General features: G+C 48.6%; 1 protein-coding gene across 2 annotated transcripts in view; it reads left to right on the top strand.

Annotated features, from left to right (window-relative positions):
* Nucleotides 1-23,045, top strand: part of LOC309547449 (growth hormone-regulated TBC protein 1-like) — a 122,121-nt gene that overhangs the window by 6,548 nt on the left and 92,528 nt on the right. The window contains exons 2-3 of one of the 2 annotated variants that reach the window (XM_082247308.1): nt 5,562-5,641; nt 16,331-16,482. In XM_082247308.1, coding sequence (XP_082103434.1) covers nt 5,601-5,641; nt 16,331-16,482 — 193 coding nt within the window. In that variant the 5' untranslated portion in view covers nt 5,562-5,600. Of the gene's footprint in view, nt 1-5,554; nt 5,642-16,330; nt 16,483-23,045 lie in introns of those variants that run through there. The other variant, XM_082247307.1, reaches the window with a different exon arrangement.

The following is a 23,045-nucleotide window of genomic DNA, read 5'->3' on the forward strand; positions in this document are numbered from 1 at the left end:
ACCTAAGGCCTCGCACTCACAGGGGCCTCGCAGCCGCCTAATTTGCCTAGTTAAAGAGCCGCCTCTGAGCCTGGCAGCAAGGATCTCCCTGCCATCAGCACAGCGTGGGGTCCCGGAGCGCCGCGCTGGCATCCTGCTGGCTGCATGCAGCGGTGAGGAGTGAGCACTTCAGCTGTGCTGCCAGACGGACTGCATGCATAAGATGACACAGAGAACTCCCTCCCCCAGCAGGAGAGAAGGTGCTGCTGCTTCCAAGAGGACTGCGCCTGGCCCGCCCTGATCAGGTACACGAGGCTGGGGGGGGGGGATGTGCAGGTCACAGGTGACAAGTGCTGTCGTATCTGGCAGACTGCCTATGTGTGTCCTCCTTCCCCCACCGCCAATTTCATTCTTATACAGTCAGCAAGTAGAAGGCAGAATGTCCGAGCAGAAGGCGGGAGCTGTCCAACTTTTCAAGTTAAAAAGCCTGTGATTTGTTAGTATGGGCGGTCCTAGCAACCAATCAGCTGCCTGTTAATGAAAAGTTGGACAGCTTCTGCCCTCTGCTCGGACATGCTGCATCCTCTGTCTTCTACCTGCTATGTAAGGTAAGGGACTCAGAAATTCCATTCACCTGCTCCTCCCCTCCCCTCCCCTCCCCCTCTTTCCTTCCACGTCCCCTCTGTTCTCTGCTCTGTCACTGTGCTCAGGTGATGGTTTGGGAAGTGTAACTGTCCTAGGTGGAGAGGATCAATTCCCCACTGTTCTGTCCTCTCCACCTCCAGCATGCCTGCAGCTTCAATAATATCCCCCACCCAGGACCATTCCAAGTGAGTGAGCACTGTGACTTACCAGTCTCTCTCCTCTCCCCTCTCTCTCCTGCACTGGCCCTGTGTCCATCCTCCTGTCCACCTGGCTCTGCCCCCCCCACCTGGCTGCACCCCCCTTTCCTGTCCACCTCGCTCTGCCCCCCCCACCTGGCTGCATCCTCCTGTCCACCTGGCTCTGCTCCCCCCCCCCCAGGCTGCATCCCCCCTCTACCTGACTGCACCCCCCCTCTTCTGTCCATCTGGCTCTGCCCTCTCCTGTCCACCTGGCTTCACCCCATCTCCTGTCCACCTGGCTGCAACCCCCCTCTCTTTTCCACCTGGCTGTATTCCCCCTCCACCTGGCTGCACCCTCCCTCTCCTGTCCACCTGGCTCTGTCCTCCCCCACCTGGCTGTACCCTCCCCCCTCTCCTGTCCACCTGGCTCTGTCCCCCCCACCTTACTGCACACTCCTTCACCTTCTGTAGCTGCAACCCCCCCTCTCCTATCCACCTGGCTCTGCCCTCTCCTGTCCACCTGGCTGCACCCCATCTCCTGTCCACCTGGCTGCAACCCCCTCTCTTTTCCACCTGGCTGCATCCCCCCTCCACCTGGCAGCACTCCCCCCCCCCTCTCCTGTCCACCCTCCACCTGGCTGCACCCCCCCTCTTCTGTCCATCTGGCTCTGCCCTCTCCTGTCCACCTGGCTTCACCCCATCTCCTGTGCACCTGGCTGCATTCCCCCTCCACCTGGCTGCACCCTCCCTCTCCTGTCCACCTGGCTCTGTCCTCCCCCCTCCACCTGGCTGTACCCTCCCCCCTCTCCTGTCCACCTGGCTCTGCCCCCCCCCCACCTGGCTGCACACCCCCCATCTCCTGTCCACCTGGCTGCAACCCCCATCTCCTGTCCACCTGGCTGCAACCCCCATCTCCTGTCCACCTGGCTGCAACCCCCATCTCCTGTCCACCTGGCTGCAACCCCCATCTCCTGTCCACCTGGCTGCAACCCCCATCTCCTGTCCACCTGGCTGCAACCCCATCTCCTGTCCACCTGGCTGCACCCTCCCTCTCCTGTCCACCTGGCTCTGCCCCCCCCCACCTGGCTGTACCCTCCCCCCTCTTCTGTCCACCTGGCTGCACACTCCTCCACCTTCTGTAGCTGCAACCCCCCCCTCTCCTATCCACCTGGCTCTGCCCTCTCCTGTCCACCTGGCTGCACCCCATCTCCTGTCCACCTGGCTGCATTCCCCCTCCACCTGGCTGCACCCTCCCTCTCCTGTCCACCTGGCTCTGCCCCCCCCCACCTGGCTGTACCCTCCCCCCTCTCCTGTCCACCTGGCTGCACACTCCTCCACCTTCTGTAGCTGCAACCCCCCCTCTCCTATCCACCTGGCTCTGCCCTCTCCTGTCCACCTGGCTGCACCCCATCTCCTGTCCACCTGGCTGCATTCCCCCTCCACCTGGCTGCACCCTCCCTCTCCTGTCCACCTGGCTCTGCCCCCCCCCCACCTGGCTGTACCCTCCCCCCTCTCCTGTCCACCTGGCTGCACACTCCTCCACCTTCTGTAGCTGCAACCCCCCCTCTCCTATCCACCTGGCTCTGCCCTCTCCTGTCCACCTGGCTGCACCCCATCTCCTGTCCACCTGGCTGCATTCCCCCTCCACCTGGCTGCATCCTCCCTCTCCTGTCCACCTGGCTGCACCCCACCCTCTCCTGTTCACCTGGCTCTGTCCCCCCCCCCCCACATGGCTGCACCCCACCCTCTCCTGTCCACCTGGCTCTATCCCCCCCCCCACCTGGCTGTACCCTCCCCTGTCACCTGGCTCTGCCCCCCCACCTGGCTGCACACTCCTCTCCTGTCCACCTGGCTGCATTCCCCCCCCTCCACCTTCTGTAGCTGCAACCCCCCACCCTCTCCTGTCCACCTGGCTCTGTCCTCCCCCCACCACCTAGCTGCACCCCATCTCCTGTCCACCTGGCTGCACCCCCCACCTGGATGCACCCTCCCTCTCCTGTCCACCTGGCTCTGTCCCCCCCCCCCCACCTGGCTGCACCCACTCTCTCCTGTCCACCTGGCTCTGTCCTCCCCCCCACCTGGCTGTACCCTCCCCCCTCTCCTGTCCACCTGGCTACATCTCCCCCCCTCTCTTACCCACCTTGCTCTGTTCAGCCCCCACCTGGCTGCACCCCCCCTCTCCTGTTCACCTGGCTCTGTCCAGCCCCCACCTGGCTGCACCCCCCTCTCCTGTTCACCTGGCTATGTCCAGCCCCCACATGGCTGCACCCCCCCTCTTCTGTTCACCTGGCTCTGTCCAGCCCCCACATGGCTGCACCCCCCCTTTCCTGTCCACCTGGCTCTGCCCTCTCCTGTCCACCTGGCTGCATCCCCTCTTTTCCACCTGGCTGCATTCCCCCTCCACCTGGCTGCACCCTCCCTCTCCTGTCCACCAGGCTCTCTCTAATCAAGAGTACCTATCACTTATATGCAACCACATAGGGGGCTATTGGTCCTCTGTCTAATGGCAATAAAAGTTATGTATAAAAAAAAAAAAAAAACTTTTAAACATTTAAAGAGACACATATAAAAGCAAAACATTTTAGAGCCCCCCCCAAGACATACACACAAAAAAAAAAAATGCATGTGATTGCCCTGCACATGTTATGCATCACCACACACGCCAGACTGACAGCAATATTTCTAGTATCAGAACTACTGCATAACACTAACCTGATGTCCTGTAGGGGCTTATTGAGTGTTGCCTATGAAAAAATATAGGGTACTAAAGTTTTTTGCTGTTTCATGGGTGCACACACGAAAAGACCCTATAGGCCATCAGTTTAATGTTATGCAGGAGTTCTGGTGCTAGTATTAGTGAATTTATTTATATATATATATTTTTTTTGGGGGGGGCGCAATTAGCTGGTCTTACCTAGGGCGCAAAATAGTCTAGCACCAGCCCTTTTTACAGCAAGATACAGCCGCTCAGCAAAGCCAGCGCTGACAGTTCCTTCTGATCCTCCTCCTCCTGCCCTCTCCTCCTGTGCTTGCCCACCAGGGGATGCTTGAATGGGAAGTTTGAAGCCCAGCAGCCAGAAGAGGAAAGATTGAGCCTGATCCATCCATTTATCCAGTCCCTCCCTTGTCTCTCCTGCCTCCCAGTGAGTACTCTGATGTGAGGGGTCTTCTCTCTCTCTCTCTCTCTCTCGATTCGGTGGGGCCTCATGTCTAAATTTTGCCTAAGGCCTCACAAAGCCTAGAGCCGCCTCTGTGGTCAGGTGAATGTATGGAAAGGAATATACAGAAGACCATAGTGTAATCCTGTAAACAACATAAATAAAGTTTATTAAAAGAACTACTCACAATGGTATGGTACAGGCAAGCACATAGACAATGGTGGCTGGGGATCCAATCGCGGCGTCCCGGGTGTGTCCAGTCAGCAGAAACAATAGTAGGCCAGCTCAGTAAGGGGGCGTGTGGACGTTGCGTCTGGAGTTGCCGACACGTATCGTCATCAAAAGACGTCGTACATCACTTCTGAAGTTATATTCTGTCATATGAGAATTTTTGTTACTTTAATAACCTTTTGGTTTTTGATATATGACTAGCGTGCAACCAAAAAAAAAAGACAATTACTCATCCGATAATCTCATTGTGCGTACCAAGGTATAGGTTGGGCTAACCCTTCCATAGAAAATTGCTCTGGTTTCCTTAGTGAGAAATTTCATTGCATATTAAGTGGACTTTCTCTCACTCCCCTCACCCCCCCCCCCTTTTCTCAAAATCAAACTTATACTTTTTCTGATGACTCTATCCCCCACCCTTCTGAATTCTTGCCTAGGCAGGAATACCATACTCTATTGCCCGCAGCCTCCTGGGACACTCATCATGTATCTCATTAGGTCTTGGGGGTGTGAGCATAGAACATCATTGGGAGGTTTGTTGGGTTGGGGGGGGCTGTCTCTTCCTGGTCTTTGCTGACCCCCTGATGGCATTGCATGTGTGTCATCAGGGATCCACTGCAAGAACCCAGAAACAGCCTGCTACTGATGTCAGAGAACAAGGTCATGGCATGGGTTCTGGTGAATAGTAGCAGATCCCTACAGAGCAGTGCTGGATTCAGTGGGTGGATAATGTTTTTTGTGGATAACCAATAAGAAAGGTAAGAGAGGGAGTAAAAAAAATGTGGATTACTACAGATGAATCACCCATGGGCCTTTGACCGAAAAGAAAATGTCTTTCTCCGTGGGAACTACTCAGACTCTGTGCCACTTCCAATCGCAGGACAATTGCATAGAGACAAATGCAATACTAGTGCTTTGTGCACAGACGTGCGGTGGAAATTTATCATAACTGGAGCAGACAGAATCTAGAGCATCTGTGCATGCCAACCAATCAGCTTCAATCTGCAGCTTGTTCAGTAAAGCTTTAAAACCGCAAGATAGAAGCTGATACCATGCACAGCTTCCCCAGTTTTGCTAAATTCCCCTATAGGGGATAAAGAATCCAAGGGTGCCCAGGGGGATACTTGCCATCCTTGGAGATTTATATAGCCTCCTTAGAGATTTGGAGCTGGAGGTAAAGAGCAGGCAATGTCCCAGAACTTGGCTGACTTTTCACGGCTATAATAGCTAGGGAAACAGGTAACTATATTTCTAAATCTGCTGATTAAAAAAAAATCTGTTCTATTTAAAATCAAAGCCTACCCTGTCATTAAAACACACCTATTATGCTGTTCTAATTAAGATAATACAAAGGAGTTCTTGTGTTCTGTAGGTATCTGCTGTATGCCTTTCCAAAATAAATCGGGCACCAATGGAAACGGATAATGAGACTGCTCAGGACAGAATACCCAGGTAATGACATGACTCTTCTGGCAGATGAATCGCGTTAGAGATGCCGGTGTGCATTTGCTAATATATTTTTATCTTTTGTACACAAGCGTCTCAGTTTGTCTGTATTGAGCCTGAAAAGCCTCTTTGTTCACTCTCTCTGCATGAGCCTTCTGTGTTGATTTTTTTTTTTTCTCTCTTATGCTTATTTTTATGGAAGAATCAAAGAATTTGTAGCATTCGAAGACAGTAGCTAAACAAAGCTTGTAGGAAAGTAGTCTGATCACATCACACACAGTTGCTTTATAAATAGAGAGATTATTTCCTGGTTTACCTTTGAAGCCTTACCACACCCCATTATGACTGTGACTGCAGAAGGTGACACGTACCCATCAGAGTGCAGACTCTGCTCTACACACCTCTCATATACAGAGAGCAAAGTATACAAGTGTGGTTGCTTTATTCCACAGACCTTCAGTTCCTATAGAAGTTAGCGTACGTGGAAACCCAGATAATGCCATTTTCTAATTTGCTTGCTTTTTGTCCATTAAAGCCGCGGGGGATAACGGAACAGAGAGTGGTGACAGGCTCTCATCCAGAGTGGCCGACTATACCTGTCCTTTCCGCCCAGCACCTCCATTCATAGAAGCTAATAATATATAAAGGTGCTACGTATATACAATATAGGTCAAATTCTAAATGACAAATGAAACTAGTGAATTCAATTTATATTTAATAAAGTCCAGTGAAAGTGAATAAAGTGCCAAACCTGAACAGTGTGAAACCTTTAGCAAGTGTCCATATATTCATTAGACCAGGGCTCGACAAATCCCAGTCGCCATGGCGACTAGAAATTGCATCCTGGCGCCTGGGCTTTTGTCAGCCTATTCACAGAGGGTACCCAGCCACACACAGCCCGATCCCAGATCCCGCAGATCATGATCGGACTGGCCATAGGCAGGGCTACATGTCCAAGCATTCAGACAGAGAGCCCCTCACGCTGGGCACTGGGATGTTTGCATCTGTGTCATCCACCGACAAGTCAAACAAGCCGCCGTCAGCCCTGTCAATCGCGCTTCTGCTCTCAGGCACCTGTACTGGGCAAAAGACGAGAGTCCAGCCAAACCCAGCCCCAAATTCAATGTTGGCACGAAGTCAGAGGAAGGTGGACCCCCAACATCAACTGTGACGACCCGATTGCCCCCTCTGCACATCCAGAAGACCAGGGTCACCATCCCTGGCCCACAACACTTACGTGAGTGCAAGGCTGGCCAGAAGTGCCCCTGCACCATCGACCCACCCCCCACTGACCGGAGCATCACAAGGACCAGACGGAGCTGACCAACTGCATGCCCGCCACAGTGGACAAGGAGATCTGGCCCAGAACCCCCTAGGTAAGGAACACTTAGCCAGGGGTGTCACACCAGCACCGCTCTGACTGCTGGGGTGCACATCACATCAGAGCCTTTATGCTCACCATTTCAGCAGGAAACTTTTCCAGCCTTTGAAAATACCCAACAATCCCAGATTGTCCTCCTGTCAGTCCATGCGTCACCCCAGCATGGCCCATTCTTGGAATCACCCTTATCAATGGGGCTATGCAGAGCCCCTTCACATCCCCTCCATCCATCACATACCCCATATGTGGACCTATTTATCTCTGCAGGATGGGGGCTGTACTATATAGGGGGTATAATAAGTCTATTGAGGATGGGGGCTGTGGGATGTAAGGGGTCATACAAGATATTTGGGGGGGGGGGGGGCATAAGTCTATACAGCATGGGGGTGATGTGCTAAAGAGGGGGTCATATAAGTCTATGTAGAATGGAGGCTGTGGGGGGGGGGGGTAGAATATGTCTATACAAGATGGGGTGCTGTAATATATATATATTCTGTGTCAGACTGCATTCCATCCAGAGTCCAGTCCAGTGGCACTGTATTGTTGGATCTGAGAGTCTCTTGTGACACATAGAGTAGGAGATAAATTATTCCGAATGCATCCGAAGTTACGAATTATCCAAAGTAACGAACGCCGCATCTAAACGAATACGAATATATTAGAAGTTACGAAATATCAGAAGTCACCAATGCCGCATCCAAATGAATGGAACAAATTTGAATGCATCCAAAGTTAGGAATGCTGATCATAATGAGTGATCCGATTTAAACGAAAAAAAAAAAAATGGAATGAAACTAAACCAAGCGAATGTTTTAACAGTGCACATGTCTAATATTCATACACTAATGTGCATCTCCACCAAACACTAAATGGCTCCTGCTTCTTTATTCCCCTATTACAGAGCAGTCAAATTGAGCTTGTTATATGGCCAGGGTTCCACCACAGAGCCACCCACAATCTGCACTTCAGGCCAGGACTCACAGATCACCCCCTGTTATAACAGTGTATCATAATTAAAGTGTTACTAAACCCACAACAGTAGAATCAGTGTGTATATGCAGTAAAGCATGCTCCATATACTCACTGTGGAACCCAAGGGGTTAATCCACACTGTAAAAAGGCTGTTTGTTCCGGTCTTCTCTGACCCTTCCCTTCTTCCACTGTCCCCCGATAGATGGATTAGTACAGAGCCTTGGGGGCACCCTGCACATGCTCAGATTGGTGTGTATTGCTAGAGTGTTTTTTTTTTTTTTTTTTCTTTTAACTTATTTTTTATTCGGAGGGGGAATGTGATCGGCACAGGGCCAATTAGCGCTGTCCAGACAGATGGTCAGGGGTCCTGCAGCCTCCTAAGACAGTCAGAGTTGAATGAAAACTCCTCCTACAAGCTTTAACCAGACACTGATAGATGTCACAAGACTGCTTTATACTGCTGATGAGAAAAGGTATTTAGCAGTTTATATTTACTAAAATATTTGCATTTCCATGTTCTGTGTACTGTGGGTGACCAGATAAAGGGAATGCAGGGTCCTGGGTTTAGGAACACTTGAAAAGGAAAAACCGGGTGGACTGCATATTATAAAACTAATAAAAAGCCCTTCTTATTTTTTCAAACATTTAGTTAACCACTTAAAGCAGAATGACGTACAGGTACGTGATTTTGTGGCAGGTGGTTGTACTGGGGTGATGCCTGCAGCTGCCCACCAGGAGACCCAGGCGACCAGCTGGCACGTCCGCTGGCTGGACTCCCCAACCATGCTGGAATCGGCTTTGATCGGGTCTCTGATGTAGTAACCCAGAAGTGATGTCACAGCGTCACTTCTGCTTTACTGGAGTCTTAAAGGCGTCAGTTTTAAAAATTTTAAAGTATTCAAAAATTACGATCTTGACGTTTTTTGAATCTTTAAAGTGCAGAGAAGAGGGGTTTGAGGTTTTATAGACCCCCCATAAAGAATACCTGTCACTGCCTAGAACTGTCACAAAAGAGGTTTACGAGTCGTGATCGCAATAAAAGTGATCCAAAAAAAAAAAAAATTAAAGGGACAGTGAAAAAATAAAAAAAAAACATAAAGCACCCCATCTCTTTGTTTGCGCAGAAGTGAACACATAGGTAAGTCGCGCCCGCAAATTTTAATATCGGTCAAACCACACATGAGGTATTGCCGCAGTCGTTAGAGCGAGAGCAATAATTCTAGCAGTAGAACTCCTCTAACTCCAAACAGATAACCTGTAAAAATCTTAAAGCATCTCTATGGAGATTTTAAAGTGGCGTAGTTTGTCGCCATTCCACGAGCGTGCGCAGTTTTTAAAGCATGACATGTTTGGTATCTATTTACTAAGCTTAGCATCTTTCACATCATGCAAACAAATATGGCTAATTTTACTGTTTTTAAAGTTTCCCCCCCCCCCCCCAAAAAATCGACTTCTGCGCAAATACAGTGTCGTAAATATTGCAACAACCGCCATTTTATTCTCTAGAGTCTCTGCTAACTAAAATTATATAATGTTTGAGGGTTCTAAATAATTTTCTAGCAAAAAATTAGTTTTTTTTTTTTTTCTTGTAAGCAACAAATGTTAGAAAAAGGGCTAGTGTTCAAGTGGTTAAAAACAGCACACTGTGGTCTGTCCCAATAGAGAGGCAGGCTGCATCCAGGTTCACAGTGCCCACTTACATCACAAACGAATGCCTCGTACACACGCAACGATTGTTGGCCGACCGATCGGCCGTCTTTTGTCCAGTGTTGTTGTGTTGGTTGAAATGTGCTCTAGACTGCACACAAATTTTTTCGGCCATCAACAACCAACTTCAGAAGTGATGTGATGGTTGACTTTCCGTGTGTTTTTTCTTCTCTGAGCATGCGCAGTCTTGCTCATCTGATTTTTGTCTGCCGAAATCTGTACTGACTGACGGAAAATCGGCCGTTGTGTTGACGGCCAACAAAAATGTTATAGCCTGCACACCAGATTTTGTTCGGCCGAAAAGTCGCAGTCGGTTGTCGGAAGCATCATACTAACAAGCCGACAATCGGCCGATCATTCACGGCCAACAATCGTTGCGTGTGTACGAGGCATAAGACTCCTCCCTGTGAGTTTTGCTACAAATAGCATCTTCCGGGGCATTGCTGCTATACTCCTTCTTATGTTTTCCCTTTTAGCTCAGTTGCAAGGTTTTCTCTGTTCATAGAAGCTAATACTATACAGGGTGTGACAATTTAATTCTTGGCATGGACTGTAAAAAAAAAAAAAAATGTTTGTGCAGGAGCATTGTCGTGGTCCACTAGTCCCGGTCTTTTCCTCAGGGCAGGGTCCCATAACCTTTTCAGAATTTCCAAGTAACTTGTAAGTAAGTTGACCGTTGTACTATGTTCTATGAAATCCTAGTAAATCATCCCCTTGTGATCAAAAAAACACACCAGCATGCCCATATGTGGATTTTCACTCTGCATCCGTCCTTTTTCATTTTTGGCTGCCCACTGCACTTGTCATTATGGACATCTTCCGGCCCATCCTCAAACCGTCTTTTATTTAAAAAACACTTGATTTCTCCATGGAGTGTTCACCATAAGCTTGCTATAACAGAGCTAAAGTTTCACGCGATTTTTCTTTTTTTTCCAATTTTTACGCAAAATTTGATAATTCGCTGCTCCAGATTCCTGTCACTCATTTTCTGCCAACAGTACAAGTGTTATTTCTTCTGCAACTCTATAATGGCTCAGTCAAGTCTGCGACCCAGGCGAGTGCAAATTGTAACCTGTCAGAACACGCTCAAGTGAGAATGCCTGGGTAACTCAGCACCATAATGGAGTGCATTCCAGGAATTAAATTGTCAGACCTCATAGCTTTCATGGATAAAGTGTGATCTATGAATGGGGGGAGCGCAACCTTTGAATCACTTTCTAGTCCTCCATTCATAGGGAGAGGGAATAAAATCACTGTCGGCCTCATTTATTCAAGAGGGCAAATTCAATCAAGTAACCTATCCTAATGTGCTCAGGCCTGGTCTATTTTCTGCTTTGTAACGCTGGTTCACACTGGATGCGGTGTGGGAACTGCATGCGACTTGAACAGGAACCGCACCTCATTCCTGTTAAAATCCCATGCAATTTTGCAGCAGTGCGATTTGAGCTATTCATTCTGTATGGCTCAAATCGCACCGGGTCCACACTGAATTTACAGTGCGTTTTGCGGGATCAGATCATATGCGTGTGAACACCCATCGATATGATTCTGAAAATCGCAGTACGTTTTGCAAACCCATTTCGGGGTGTCGTTAACATACACACCTGCAGTGGTTGGCCTGAACGAAGGGCGATATTGATGCGGTGATGAAACCGCACAGAATTTGCTGCAAACTCTGCACCGCATCAGTGTGCGCGGTACCATAAACACAGGCCGAATGTCCGCCTCGCCCCCCCCCCGACATTCGGCCTGTGTGTTCGGGCTTTTACTGAAACGTGAGAATTTGGTGCAACTGTGCCTGGTAGCCAATCAGCTTCTAACTTCAACTTGTTCCGTTAAGCTTTGACAATAAAACCTGAAAGCTGATTGGTTTATACGCAGAGCTGCACCAGATTTTGCACTATTCAGTTTTATTTTTTTGTGGTACTGATTATACTACACTGAGTAAAGGCAGTTATTATACAATACCAGTTTGAAGCAATACCTTTCACTTGTTTGCATACCAAAGCCATATCGGTCTAAGAAGAAATGGAGACCAATTAGGTACGCAAATGTCATTTGTATGTGTCTAATTTTTCTTTGTCACACATTTTGTTTGCCATTTATGCAGAAGTGCCTAGTATATTGACTTTAGGGCTGATTTTAAATGTGATCTCATGTTTTCCTAGCTCTCAGATCACCTTCCCTAGACTTTGCCCCTACTGTGTACACTTCATTTTATTTAGACCTTCAGATGTCTAGGGTTGTGAATGATTAGTCCCAGAGCAGTGAGGTAGACATTAACTGGTTTATTTTTTTTTCTTTAGCAAGCTAGGCCCTTTTTTATAGGTTGAATTTAGACAACTAAACCCTTTTCTGCATTTGGTGCCTTGAACTACTTGAACATCATCGGCAGTGATGTGAACTCTGAGGCTCAATTCACACCTGAGCTTATCATTTTCAGGCATTTTTTTTTTTTTTTTCAGGCGTTTGGATGCAGGCATTGAACTCTAGTTAAAATGCTTTTAATCTGCCAAAAAAGAAGCTCATGTACTCTTTTGAGCTTCAGGCGACAAAAATGTTCATATTTGAACAGGGGCCATTAAAATGAATGGGATTTTGCTTGTTGGGCGTTTTGAGACTTTAGAGATGAGTGTTTTATGAGCTGAAAAATGCTCAGGTGTGAACAGGGCCTAAGGCCTCCTGCACACGATGTTTTAAGGCTACGTTCACATCTAGGCGTTGATATTTTTACAGATGTTTTACAGGTGTTTTTTTTTGGGCATTTTTGTAGCGTTTTTCTGCAGGCGTTTTTAGGTGACAATTCACCAATGATAAAAAATGCCTGCAATCTGCCAAAAAGAGAAGCCCATGTACATGACAGGCGTTTTGCTTAAGGCAACAGAACGCTCAGATGTGAACAGGGGATTTGTCTTGTTGGGGGTTTTAAGGGCTGAGGCTTAAAGCAGAAAATCACCCAAAAATGCCTAGATGGGGATGGAGTCTTACAGCTGCTGTTTTTGGCTTCAGACTTTTTTTTTCTGCAGCCAGTAAACTCCCAGCATGTTATACTAGGTGTCCATGCTCACTTAAGCTGTTATCAGCAGGTTAAACCCCCAGAACTAGTGGGTTTTGAGAGGAGTTTTTCAGCAGTTTTTTAAGACGCGCTAACTGATAAAAGCTGAAAAATGCGGCTATTCCATTCAAAAGTACCTTAAGACACAAGGTAAAAGTTGTCTGGCTTAGTGGTTTTTAGTCGGGAACACATGACCAAACATGACCCTTCATCCCACTGGCTGTCTGCTGTCTGGGGAACAGTGAACTTGTAAAGTTGACCATACACTAGTAGATTTTTGGTGAACATTTGTTTAAAAGTTAGCCCTAAAGTTCTCAGTATATTTGAGGACTTGATGAAATTCATTCAAAGTACTTTAAAATGTTTCCTTTTTAGCATTCAATTTTGGAACAAATAGACTTTCCTGAATGAAAACTGTACACACGGTTATAAACTTGTTTGAGCTCTCCATTCTGCTCTTTCAAATTTTCTCATCATTGCGGTTAAAAATTAATGTCCATTTTACCCAGCTAACAATTTAAAAAAATTGAACAAAAAAATTGTGAACAAAATTTTACTAATGTGTAAGGTAATAGGACCTGTCCTAAAAAACACTGTTAAGGATTAGCAAGTATCAGGGTATTACAGATAGTTCCTAGTAAGCCTCATGCACACTGGACAGTATCCAAATGTCAGGAGAAAGCTGTAGCTGTAGAAGGAGTTTTTCAGCTTTTTTGCAGTAGCGTGTTTTTTTTTTTAAAGCTTTTTTTTAGCTGTAGCTTTTTCTAGCAAAACTTTACTCCCATAAAAGCCTATAGCTCAAAAACAGAGATAATTGCTGAATATAAGTGTTTTTATGCTGTATATTTTGTTTATATTTACTAGACTTCTTAACTTTTTATACCCAACTATAGTAAATAAAGTCTTGTTTGCTGAAAGTTAGTAATTTTTATTTTTGCCAACAGATGGAGCGCTAGGGTCCTATTCACATGCTTTCATGAATCTCTTTTACTTCTGCTGTTAAGTCTGCTTTAAAGAAGTGAATGAGTCAGTAGAACTCCTCCTTACCCTTTCCTCCTTTTCCTCTGAATGGCTCTGCCTTAAGTTTTGGTCTCAAAGAGCAAGCCTCAAAGGACAGAAGCTTTTTCTGTGCAGTCTATAGATAACCTTTTGGCATGTATTAATTGCTTATTGGAAAAAAATGTGTGTGCATGTGTATATATAATGTGTGTGCTGAATTTGTCCCCAACACATCTGAGAGTGTATTTTTCCACAGAAGTTACTATAACCGTGATTTTGTTTTTTGAGCTCATCCAATTCAGCGGGTAATGGTGGAACATAAATACATTGTTTTACATATCCCTACAAGAAAAAAGTCACAGGGTGTAATGTCTAGGGCGAAAGCACACATGTACTTCAAGAGCTGTAGCCAAAATAAAATCAGGACATCTGGATAAAGGCACTGCAGGGATACAAGCAAACAGGCAGGGAGAAACAGCGCTCTGGGCCCTTGGTGCAATTTTTATAATGTGGTAATCCCCAATTAAGTAGATTAAATGCTGGTTGTAAAAAAAACAGCCCAGTAGATACAGAAAAAAAAACATCAATTATTGATCAAATCTTTAAAAAGTTAATAAAAGTTTGCAATACCAATGTCAGAGGCTCCGAGCTATGATGGAATATCGCACCCAAGTTCTGATAAGGAGGCCGTGGAAGGATGGCAAGGTAGCAGCCCGTAGACTGTGGGCTGTTTGTGTGTCCAAACTTGGTGCGCTGTGGATGATGTCCAGGACCAGCTGCTGGGTGGAAGCAGAAGGAGGCCACCAGGAGCCAATGTGGATCACCAGCATGGAGGTTTCTGGGATGACCTGTTTTGCCCACATACGCTTTTTCAAGTCCTTGGCAAAGCGCATGCGCGTGAAACACGTCATCACGCCAACCTCAACGCCTTTGCTCCATATTGGCTCCTGGTGGCTTCTTCCAGCTTCCACCCAGTGGCTCGCCCTGACATCATCCGCAGAGTGCCAAGCTTGGACACACAAACTGACCACGGTCTATAGGCGGCTACCTTGCCATCGCTCCAATGGCCTCCCTGTCGGAAACACATTAATTTTTGGTAAATCTCGCTCATGCTGTACATATTTTGTGTGGCTTCTCAAGTCCCTATATATGATAATTGTGACGCAAAACTTTACCACTTAGATAAAACGTTGCTTCATCACTAAAAATTAACCCCGGTAAGAATCTGTCTTCCCCCTTGTCATCTAAGAGCATATGACTGAAATCTAAAGGTTTTCTTATGTCACCTACACGAATAGCTTGTACCAGTTGCAATCGGTATGGCCTCAGAAGCAAATGTCATCTTAACACACTCCAAAGCATCCTAAGTTCTCAGATAGCACACTGAGTGGACTTTTGTGGACTTTTCTGTGAAGCCTCTTGAATTGGTTGCACTATTTCCTTAGGGGGGGGATAAGCAGGTCAAGCTGAGCGGTCTGAGGGGACCAAATGAATAATTTTAGTGCTTTTGCTGTGAGGACTAATTACTCCGAATTGGCTGCAGCTTTAGAGGTCCGAGATGGCTTGTTTTAAAACTGTTTTTTACCTGCTTTCGATCATTTGAGTCGCGGGTGTCATTTTAAACGGCACTGGGACCAATGCTGTATCGTGGCCTAGGCCAACAAGGCCCAGGCCTAGGGCAGCACTTTGCTGGGGGGCAGCAAAAAAGGTGATGGGGCTGCACTGATATGCTGCCCTGATGGGCACTAATAGACTGCACTGATGGCCACTGATGAGGCAGGACTGATAAGCTGCACTGATAGGGCTACATTATGATGCACTGATAGGCTGCACTAATGGGCACTGAGAGGCTGCAGTGGTGACCACTGATGGGGCTGTACTGATGGCCACTGATGAGGCCGCACTGATGGGCAGTAATGAGGCTGCACTGATGGGCACTGATGTAGCTGAACTTATGGGAACTGATGAGGCTTCACTGATGGGCTCTGTGGTTGTGGTCTGTGGTTTACAGATGACAGGGTGGATCATAAACAGGAAAAGGTGTGGCCTTTACAGGAAGGGGTGGGTCACATTTAAATTGGGGTTGACCAAGTTTAGTCAGGCCTAGGGCAGCACAAAACCTAAATACGTCACTGACTGGGACAGCAGCATTTTTTTCCCTAATGCTATATAAAAATTGCAGTTTTGTGATTTAATTTTATTCGGCAGATTTTGACATTTCTTTTTTGGGGTAAATATCTAGGACTGCTAAAACTATGCATAAGTCATGTTGGGAAAGATTATAAGAAAATTCAGGGTTTTTTTTTTTTTCCTCTAATTTTTAACTATTTATTTTCCTAATTACTACCTAGGAAATCAATATGTATCCAAATTTGCCAAAAACACAATTTCTATCTGTCCCATGAAATTAATGCATAATATGTTGGGAAAGACAATAAACACTAAAAGGTGTAAGGTGTAATACTGAGACATCACAATAGCGGAATAAAAAATACCTAAATTTTTGAAAATCCATAGCTTGTTTTTACTGCTAAAGCATGTTTGCTACTAAGTCTTATTTTGCGGTCTGTTGTATTTATAGGATCGATGCCTATGGATTTGAAAGGCCTGAAGGTTTTGATTATACATTTTATGAAGACTTTCATTCCAGATACTTGGTAGTTCTCACCAGAAGAGCTATAAAATGGTCAAAACTTTTGCAAACGTCTACAGCTGCTGAGAAGGGCATGAAAGGTATGTCAATGAACAGGATTAATGGAATGTTTTTAGATTCTGACATCTGATACTGTGTTTAGGCTCTCTGAATATATCTGGGCTAGGTGCAAGGTTTCAAATTGTCCACCTTACAGAAAAATGGTCTCTGCTATGTCCGGCTCCCTGACCAGCGAGCCTCAAATTCCGTATGTTCACGTTAACATACACACGTTTTCTAAAATGTGTCAAAATCCAAAACCTTGTTTCTCTTACGTCTTCCGACAGTCGCCGCCATCTTCATATTCGTCACAATGGGGTATTAGACTTTGCTCCGAAGGAGTAGCTAGGCAACAGAATATGTTAACATTAAAGCTTTTAACACATCCCACCCCCAGGGGGTGGTCCCCTCAGTCAATACCCTCCTACTTCCTGCATCCATATCTCAGTTTCAATGTCTAGCTTGTCAGGAGTAGCTGGATCTCTCTATGCTGGGGCATTTTGCCTCAGCCTTTATCTTCTTTTTTGATTTTTTGTTTGAGTTTTTTCTCTCTTTACTTAGCTGTTGTTTTTGTCAGCATTAGTTAGTTCTTCTGATGAAGAGGATTCGTGCGGGCTGGGTCTCGGGCTGATTCCCCTGGTCTCAGGTTGTGGGTCAGTGGCTTCCCAGCCTGCCATCGAGCGTTCAGCCAGGTAACGCTCCTGGCACAGTGAACGACCCATCCCTGTTCGGTGCAGGGATGCTTGGTGAGGTGGCTACCTCACTGGACGCTGTGCGGTTTCTTAACCCCGATTTTTCTGCGTCCTGAATGCGACTCTCCCTGCCACATGTGCAGTGGCTTGTTCGCCTGTGCGGGTTCCCCACGCCATTTAGGTAAGTGTATCTGTGTGGGGACCTGTCTGTTGGGGGGGTGTCAGTCTGGGACTGTGTAACCTGCCTCTGTTCACACTGTTTGGCTCCCTATCGCTCTGGCTGCATGCTGTGGGCTGCAAGGGGGGGGGGGCTGTGCTGCACTATCTGTGTCAGACTGTGGGACGTGTGACAGGCTGTGTGCTGGGGGGCATGTTTTGTCATGTTTGGGCACAATACAGCGATCGCTGCGGCGGTCCGCCATGTTTTCTACATGCTGTAGTGTTATACTGCGGTCCTCACAGTAGTGGGGGAGCGGCGGTTTCGGCGCCAAACTGCGCCATTTTGGCTGCGCTCGCCCCGGCCGCATGTTTGCACTGCGGGCGGCCATTTTCTTGTAGCCTTCCATAGGCTTTAATAGAGCGCCCTGATTCATCACTTCCTCTTTCCTGGGTGCACCGATCGAGGCGGCAGCAGCAGCAGTGGTCTCTTCAGGTTTCATCCTCTCTTCTTCCTATATCCATTGCCTGTATTCAGTTTTATCCCTGTGGGGGTCTGCTTGTGCTAGTGTGTGTGTGTGCGGTGGGCTGCGCTCGCCGCGCTTGTTAAAGGGGCAGTTAACCCTTTATTCTCCAGCATATTTTTTGGGGCAATGGATTCTCAGGAAGGCAAATTTCCTGCCACCTTGGTGGGTAGCCAGGGGACTGCTGTTTCCCCCCCAGGGGGGGATTTGGCTGAGGTGGTGGCTAACCTTGCTGCTCAGGTGCAGATGCTTGTGGCTGCTCAATCCACTAATAGACCCAGAGTTTCAATGTCCTCTGATTCAGAGGGTGATGGTGATGGGGCTGCTATGGCTGGGATCTCCTTATCGGGGTCCCGTTCCTCCCTGGATCTCGTGGGGTCCGAGGTGGAGGCTGAGGTTGAAGGGGTTGATAATTCTCCCCCTGGCTCGCCTGAAGAGCTTGCAATCATGGATGAATTGGTTGCTTCTATTAAACAAACGCTGCGTTTGCAGGATGAAGCGTGTCCTCCTGCTGCCCTGGCGGCTTATGGGACTCAGAAAAGACGCAAGACATCGCAGGTCTTTCCCTGCACTGATGATTTTCAGCGCGCTGTTAAGGAACAATGGCGCAATTTACGCAAACCTTTTGCTGTGCCAAGTAGGTTCAGGCTGCGTTATCCTTTCACGCCTACCACTGATGAACGGTGGTGTGTGCCACCCCCGGTGGATCACGCGATAGCGGTTTTGAATAAATCCACTGCGATTCCTGCAGAAGATACTCCGGTGTTCCGAGATGCCACAGATAGGAGACTGGAGTCTCTTGCCCGTCATACTTATTCTGTTACGGGTTCGATGCTTAAAGCTCTGTTTGCCTCTCTTATGGCAGCCCAGGCTGTCGCGAGTTGGACGCAGGTGCTTAGGCGTGTCCTAGTGGCTGATTCGGCCTCACCGGCGACATTGGATATGGTGGATCAAATCCATCAAGCTGTCATGTATTTGTGTGATGCGGACTTGGATTTAGTGCAGTTGGCTGCACGTGTACACAGCGTGGCGGTGTTGTCTCGCTGCCTGGTTTGGTTAAAGTGTTGGTCTGTGGACCAATCTTCGCGCAAGACCCTAGCCAATCTGCCTTATGATGGATCTCGTCTTTTTGGGGAATCCTTGGATACGTTGATAAAGGGGATCACGGGCAGTAAGAGCACGCTCTTGCCCCATTTCCCCAAGGCTAAGGGGGCTCCTGGTAAGAAGCATACTAATTTTCGGCCTTCTCAGGGGTCCTTTCGTGCCTTTCGGTCGCACTACAAGGGCAAACCGTTCAAGGGTCACGGCTCCCAAAAGAAGCCGTGGTCTGGTAAGCAGAAGTCCGGTCAGTCCGGACCCGCTGCCCATAACAATGCGGCCTGAAGGGACGCCCTCACCCAGTTCTGGGGTGGGGGGACGCTTGCTCGGTTTTCTTCAACCCTGGCTGGCCCGCGTTCGGGACCGGTGGGTTCAGGAGATCGTTCGATCTGGCTACAAGATCGAGTTTCTCTCTCGGCCAGAGAGCAGATTTTTTCCCTCAAATCTTCAACTGTCTCCGGAGCGTTTGCGGGATCTGCACCTGGCGGTGCGGGACCTGAGGGCTCAGGGAGTGGTGGTTCCGGTGCCTCATCGGGACAGATTTCGGGGGTTTTATTCAAATCTGTTCACCGTGCCCAGGAAGGAGGGCAAGGTTCGTCCAATTCTGGACTTGAAGGCTCTGAACCGCTTTGTGCGGGTTCGCAAGTTCCGCATGGAATCCCTGCGGTCGGTGGTGGCTGCCCTGGTTCCGGGGGAATTCATGGCCTCCATCGATTTGAAGGATGCGTACCTTCACATCCCGATTTTCGAGGGTCACCAGAGGTACCTGCGATTTGCCATTGCGGAGGATCATTACCAATTCGTGGCATTACCTTTTGGTCTCGCCTCGGCTCCACGGGTTTTCACCAAGGTGCTTGCACCGGTTCTGGCTTTGTTGAGAGCCCAGGGCATCTCTGTCCTGGGGTATCTGGACGATATTCTGGTTCGGTCTGCGACCAGCCAGGGTCTGGAAAAGGACCTGTCCGTCACGATGCAAACTCTACAGGAGTTTGGTTGGACGATAAATTTTCCAAAATCGACGCTGGGTCCGTCGGTTCGTCTTCCCTACCTGGGAATGATCCTGGACTCGGTCCAGGCGAAGGTCTTCCTGCCGGACGACAAACTCAGGACTCTTCAGGAGTAAGTCGGGTCCCTCAGGGACGTTCCACACTCGTCACTGCGGACGTGCATGAGATGTCTGGGGTTGATGGTCTCGGCCTTCGAGGCGATCCCCTTTGCCCAGTTCCACACGCGGGGTCTCCAAGCGGAGATCCTGTCCAGGTGGGACGGGCGACCGCAATCCCTGGATCTTCAGATCTCGTTGAGCCATGGCACCAGAAGGGATCTTCTGTGGTGGCTCCAGTCCCCGATGGTGTCAGGGGGCAAGTCCTTTCGTCCTCTCGTGGACAGTGATCACCACGGATGCCAGCCTGTCGGGCTGGGTTGGTGTTCTGGGCGTTCTGTCCGCCCAGGGAACTTGGTCAGAGGGGGAGTCCTCCCTTCCGATCAACATTCTGGAATTGCGTGCGATAAATCTCTGCCTTCGTCGTTGGACGGACCGGCTGCAGGGCTGTCCGGTTCGGCTGCAGACGGACAATGCCACGGCGGTGGCCTACATCAACCACCAAGGGGGCACCAGGAGTGCCCGAGCGGCTCGGAAGTAGCCGACATTCTATCTTGGGCCGAGACTCATGTCCCGGCGATAACGGCAGTTCACATTCCGGGGGTGGAGAACTGGCAGGCGGACTATCTGAGTCGCCAGACCCTGGATCAGGGGGAATGGTCTCTCCATCCGGCTGTCTTCCAGATGTTGTGCGCGAAGTGGGGTCTTCCAGATGTGGACCTGTTCGCGTCTCGTCTGACCAACAAGGTGAAAAAGTTCGTGGCAAGGACGAGCGACCCTCGGGCAGACGCGTCGGACGCGTTGGTGGCCCCGTGGCATCAGTACCGACTGATGTATGCGTTTCCACCGATTCAATTGCTGTCCAGGTTCCTTCGCAGGTTGCACTCGGAACGCAGCACGGTGATTCTTGTGGCACCGGACTGGCCTCGCCGGTCCTGGTACGCGGACCTCGTGAATCTGGCGGTCGACGCCCCGTGGCGTCTGCCTCTTCGAGACGATCTCCTGTCTCAAGGGCCGATATTCCATCCTGCTTTACAGTTGCTGGCTTTGACGGCCTGGCTGTTGAGACCGAGGTCCTGAACAATAGGGGTCTCTCCCCTGAGGTCATTCACACTTTGATCAACGCGAGGAAGCCTTCCTCGGGGAAGGTCTATTACCGTACTTGGAAGGCCTATTTTGCCTGGCGTGAGTCCAGGGGGTTTTCACCTCGCACGTACTCGGTTTCTCGAGTGTTGCCCTTCCTTCAAACGGGTGTCGACCAGTGTTTGGCGCTGGCTACGGTCAAGGGTCAGGTGTCTGCGCTGGCCGTTCTTTTTCAACGTCCTGTGGCTTCTAACCCCTTGGTTGGCACTTTTGTTCAGGGGGTGCGACATCTGGTCCCTCCTAGGAGGGAACCTCTGCCTCCTTGGGATTTGAATCTCGTTCTCTCCGTTTTACAACGTTCTCCTTTTGAACAGATCAGGGAGATCTCGTTGTCTATGTTGTCCAAAAAGGTCGCCTTTTTGGTGGCGATCACTTCGGCTCGTAGAGTGTCGGAGCTGGCGGCTTTGTCCTGCAAGTCTCCGTATCTGGTTATTCACTTGGATAAGGTGGTCTTGCGACCTAACCCTTCTTTTCTTCCGAAGCGAGTTTCGGAATTTCATCTCAATGAGGATATTGTTTTGCCTTCGCTTTGCGTGAAGCCTAAGCATCCGAAGGAGGTGAGGTTGCACTCCTTGGATGTTGTTCGGGCGATAAGGGTTTACCTTAAATCGACTGAGTCTTTTCGCAAGACGGACTCTTTGTTTGTTCTTCCGGAAGGTCCTCGGAAGGGCATGGCGGCGTCGGCTTCTACCATCGCCAAATGGATCAGACAGACCATTGAACAGGCATATGCTTTGCAGGGAAAAGTTCCCCCTATGCCTGTGAAGGCGCACTCTACTAGATCTCGGAGTACGTCTTGGGCCTGTCGTCATGGGGCTTCTGTGGCCCAGGTGTGTAAGGCGGCGACCTGGTCGACCGTGCACACTTTCACAGAATTCTATAAAGTGGATGTTCAGGCATCGGCAGATGCTTCCTTTGGCCGCAAGGTTCTTAGTGCGGCAGTTCCTTAGGGTCCCTTGTTTTGGACCCCTGGCTGTTTTGGGGTACGTGTTTAATCCCTGGGTTATTTGCTTTTCCTGGGTTGTTGCTCCTGTTGAGCAAGTTTTTTTTCATGTTGCCCAGCTGGTTTCCTTCCTTTGGTAAGGTTCCTTTCTTTGATGTGGAGACTGCGTTGCCTTACGGCGCGGCTGCGTTTCCCACCCCTCATGTTTGCACTGCTTTGAGACGTCCCCATTGTGACGAATATGAAGATGGCGGCGACTGTCGGAGGACGTAAGAGAAAACGGAATTTTTGTAAAATCTTACCTGTAAAATTCCTTTCTCTGAGTCCTCCGACAGTCGCCGCCCCCGCCCCTCTTTTGGGGTTTGGTTATATACTCTACTGCTATTCCACTGAAACTGAGATATGGATGCAGGAAGAAGGAGGGTATTGACTGAGGGGACCACCCCCTGGGGGTGGGATGTGCTAAAAGCTTTAATGTTAACAAATTCTGTTGCCTTGCTACTCCTTCGGAGCAAAGTCTAATACCCCATTGTGACGAATATGAAGATGGCGGCGACTGTCGGAGGACTCAGAGAAAGGAATTTTACAGGTAAGATTTTACAAAAATTCAGTTTTTTGTTTTGGATGGAGTGGTAAAGGGTTAGAAACTTTACTGGATTTGGGGTTTTTATTGCAGCCTGTGTCATCATAGGAGGATTCCCCCTCTCTATTTGTTCTGGTGACCATTGTCACTGAGACTGAAAGTGAAGGAAAATCCCAAAGGCTGTTACCCAAAAGGGAATAGAAGGTTGTGTCTACAGGACAGGAAATGTAGAAAGGTTTCTTCGATGGCACAGTACAATTGATATGCATTTAACTTTTGCATACTTTATTCAAAGTAGAAAAAAGGTATTGTCTTTAGATATTTTAAGCATTGGGCAAGGTGTCACTGGGTTCTGCAAACCAC

The sequence above is a fragment of the Pelophylax lessonae genome (genome assembly GCF_965119305.1).
Source record: "Pelophylax lessonae genome assembly, chromosome: 2".
Lineage (NCBI taxonomy): Eukaryota > Metazoa > Chordata > Amphibia > Anura > Ranidae > Pelophylax > Pelophylax lessonae.